A 2464-nucleotide genomic window follows, 5' to 3' on the forward strand; every position below is an offset into this window, starting at 1 on the left:
AATTTTAAAGCATCTTCTAAAAGCTGAAGCTAAATCATCCTCCCTGATGGCCACGCACGTATACCTGTAAGTGTGCACGCTATAGGTGAAAATGACCACCCTCTCCTCAAGCGGCTGCTCTTTTACACGTCACGCCAAATTTCGCAGTACTTCAGTGCAGAAAATGCGTTTTCTTGTTTTGTTTGGGATGTGAAATACGAAAAAAAATCTTGGGATGTGCGTGAGGGGGCTATGTGTGACTCGGCGCGCGGACCATCTCTTCTTACGGACCTCCCTTGGTCAGGCCTGCTCACATCTATCATTACAGGTTTCCTTTGCCTGCAGCCTGTGACAACTAGACTCATCTTGAAAATAGTTTTCTCCTCTCTTCTATGCGATGAACAGATGCCTGCGCGTGTTTGTACTGTATATATATATTTTCCTCTTTCTCTGTTTTTTTCCTATTCCTGGAAACTCTTCCGACTTGGGCCCATCACGAAGCGCGCGTCTTTCTCTGCCCCCCTTCCTCCCTCCGCCCGAGTTTGCTCGGCAGTGTTGGTTCGGATCATTTATCTGCTCGCTGGATCTGGCTGACTGGCGAGTTGTGCGGGTGTTCTCTCTCGCCGGAGTTGGTCCGGAATTGCTCGCTGATTTATTCTCCTTCACGGTCTTTGCATATCACCGCGTTGTGTATATTGGTTTCGCGAGTTGTGATCATTATTATGTTAACATTATGCATTTGTATTCGTAAATATTTGTTTCCCTTTTCTCATCTTACTGTCCGCCAAGTTAGCTCCGTGAGTAGACGTGATACACATTTCCTTTTTTCTCTCTCTCCGAGTACTGTTTGGGCGCAATGCCAGAGATGCGGGTCTAATGCACCCGGCCGGGAATGGCTTGGCGCTGCATGCCGAGTGGCCGCGAGTGTCACAGATAGGCTCCAAGTCGGGCGGGCTCCAGTCTATATGGCTTCTGTTTGAGGACGGGGAAACTGTCTATTACCATTGTATTCTGGCTCATTGTCGCTCGGATTGTGATTTCTTCTTGTGTGTGATTGTCTGTAATGTTTAGAAGGGTAGTGTAGCCTGCCCCTTAAGCCAAAACAAAGTGGCTGGCTGTTTTGTTGCAATAGAGCACCCTGTGGTGGACCAATGTCGTTGTTTTTTTGTTAATCTGAATATTTTTGTCTATTGTTGAGGGTAAATAGAAAAATTGTGTTATTTCTTGTCACCTGTCAGGTAATATATGTGTTCCGTTTTATGGGACGGCTCACTTTTTTAAAAACATAGTTTTGGGTCCACTACATTTTTGTTTTGTCAGAGTATGTTCTGTAATATTTTTACGTAATTATTTTTTGCTGAGCTTCAGGGCATGTAGCATACATTCTTGCGGTGCATGGACCAGTATGCCACAAAGCACAACACGTCAACACTTTACAAATACTTTGACTTTCAGTATTTTCAAATAACTAGAGCTGCGATTGTGGGAAAGTTCAGCACTGTTGTTAATGATTGCGTATTGAAGGGAATGCTCCTGAAAGTGCATGGAGAATTATTTTCGGTATTTCTGGTGTGCCTAGATGATCGCTTTCTGTAAATATTAGAAATCTTTTGTTCGGTATTGACATAAGTAATTTTAAGCATAACCGAGCAGACGACTGCACTAGTCAGTGGGTGCCGATGTGCTGTGCAAAGTGTACTGCCCGCGTTGTATATTTTCAACAAAAAATAATTTTAAAGACTTGTTACGGAATGTCCCATGAAAGAAATTGAAGTCGAAAATAAAATTAATAGATAAACCGAGAAAACGGCATCAATTGTTGTCGTTCGGTTCCCATGGGACGGAACACATGACGCGGGCGCACCCGGCCAACCCTGCCCCCTCCCCTGCCTCGCCCTTACATCCTTCTCCCGCTCCTGCCCCGCAGGCCGCTCGCCATCTACTACACGTACCAGCAGGAGCAGGATCGGGACTACATCTGCTCCAAGCCCGAGGACCACGGCATGCACCTCTGCTCCATGATCCCGCCCATCACCATCAAGGCCTCGGAGAACAGCACGATGACGTGCACGGGAGCGGCCGTGCCCAACTCGGACAACTCGGACAACGAAACTTGGTGCGTCAACTGGAACCAGTACTACAGCGAGTGCAAGAGCATAGGGGACAACCCCTTTCAAGGGACCATCTCCTTCGACAACATCGGGATGGCCTGGGTCGCCATCTTCCTGGTGAGTACCATTCACCTACTCCTAGTAGGAATCCGGTTTAAATTTGTTTTAGAGGACAACTAGGCTAGGTACAAAAACTTTTCCTTATTTATTGTAAAAAAAAAAAAAATTCAATAGCGATCAAATAGCTAAACGTCGCCCGGGTCGCCCTGAACAGTGGCGGCCTTTGACATTAACACGTGTCAGTCAAATCGAGTATCGCTACCCTGTATTGTTCAGTGCAGAGGAGGGAAAGGGGGTTAGGGGTCTGCCAGAGG

At 46.5% G+C, this 2464-nt stretch overlaps 1 protein-coding gene across 2 annotated transcripts in view; it reads left to right on the forward strand.

Moving 5' to 3' along the window:
• LOC127749776 (voltage-dependent T-type calcium channel subunit alpha-1G-like) overlaps positions 1-2408 on the forward strand; it is a 15857-nt gene extending 13449 nt beyond the window's left edge. Inside the window, exon 6 of one of the 2 annotated variants that reach the window (XM_052269407.1) lies at positions 1907-2408. In XM_052269407.1, the coding sequence (XP_052125367.1) occupies positions 1907-2270 (364 nt within the window). In that variant the 3' untranslated portion in view covers positions 2271-2408. The remainder of the gene's footprint in view (positions 1-1906) is intronic. The other variant, XM_052269408.1, reaches the window with a different exon arrangement.
• The last annotated feature ends 56 nt before the right edge of the window (positions 2409-2464 follow it).

The sequence above is a fragment of the Frankliniella occidentalis genome, unplaced genomic scaffold (assembly GCF_000697945.3).
Source record: "Frankliniella occidentalis isolate FOCC.00 unplaced genomic scaffold, Focc_3.1 Scaffold91, whole genome shotgun sequence".
NCBI classification, from domain to species: domain Eukaryota; kingdom Metazoa; phylum Arthropoda; class Insecta; order Thysanoptera; family Thripidae; genus Frankliniella; species Frankliniella occidentalis.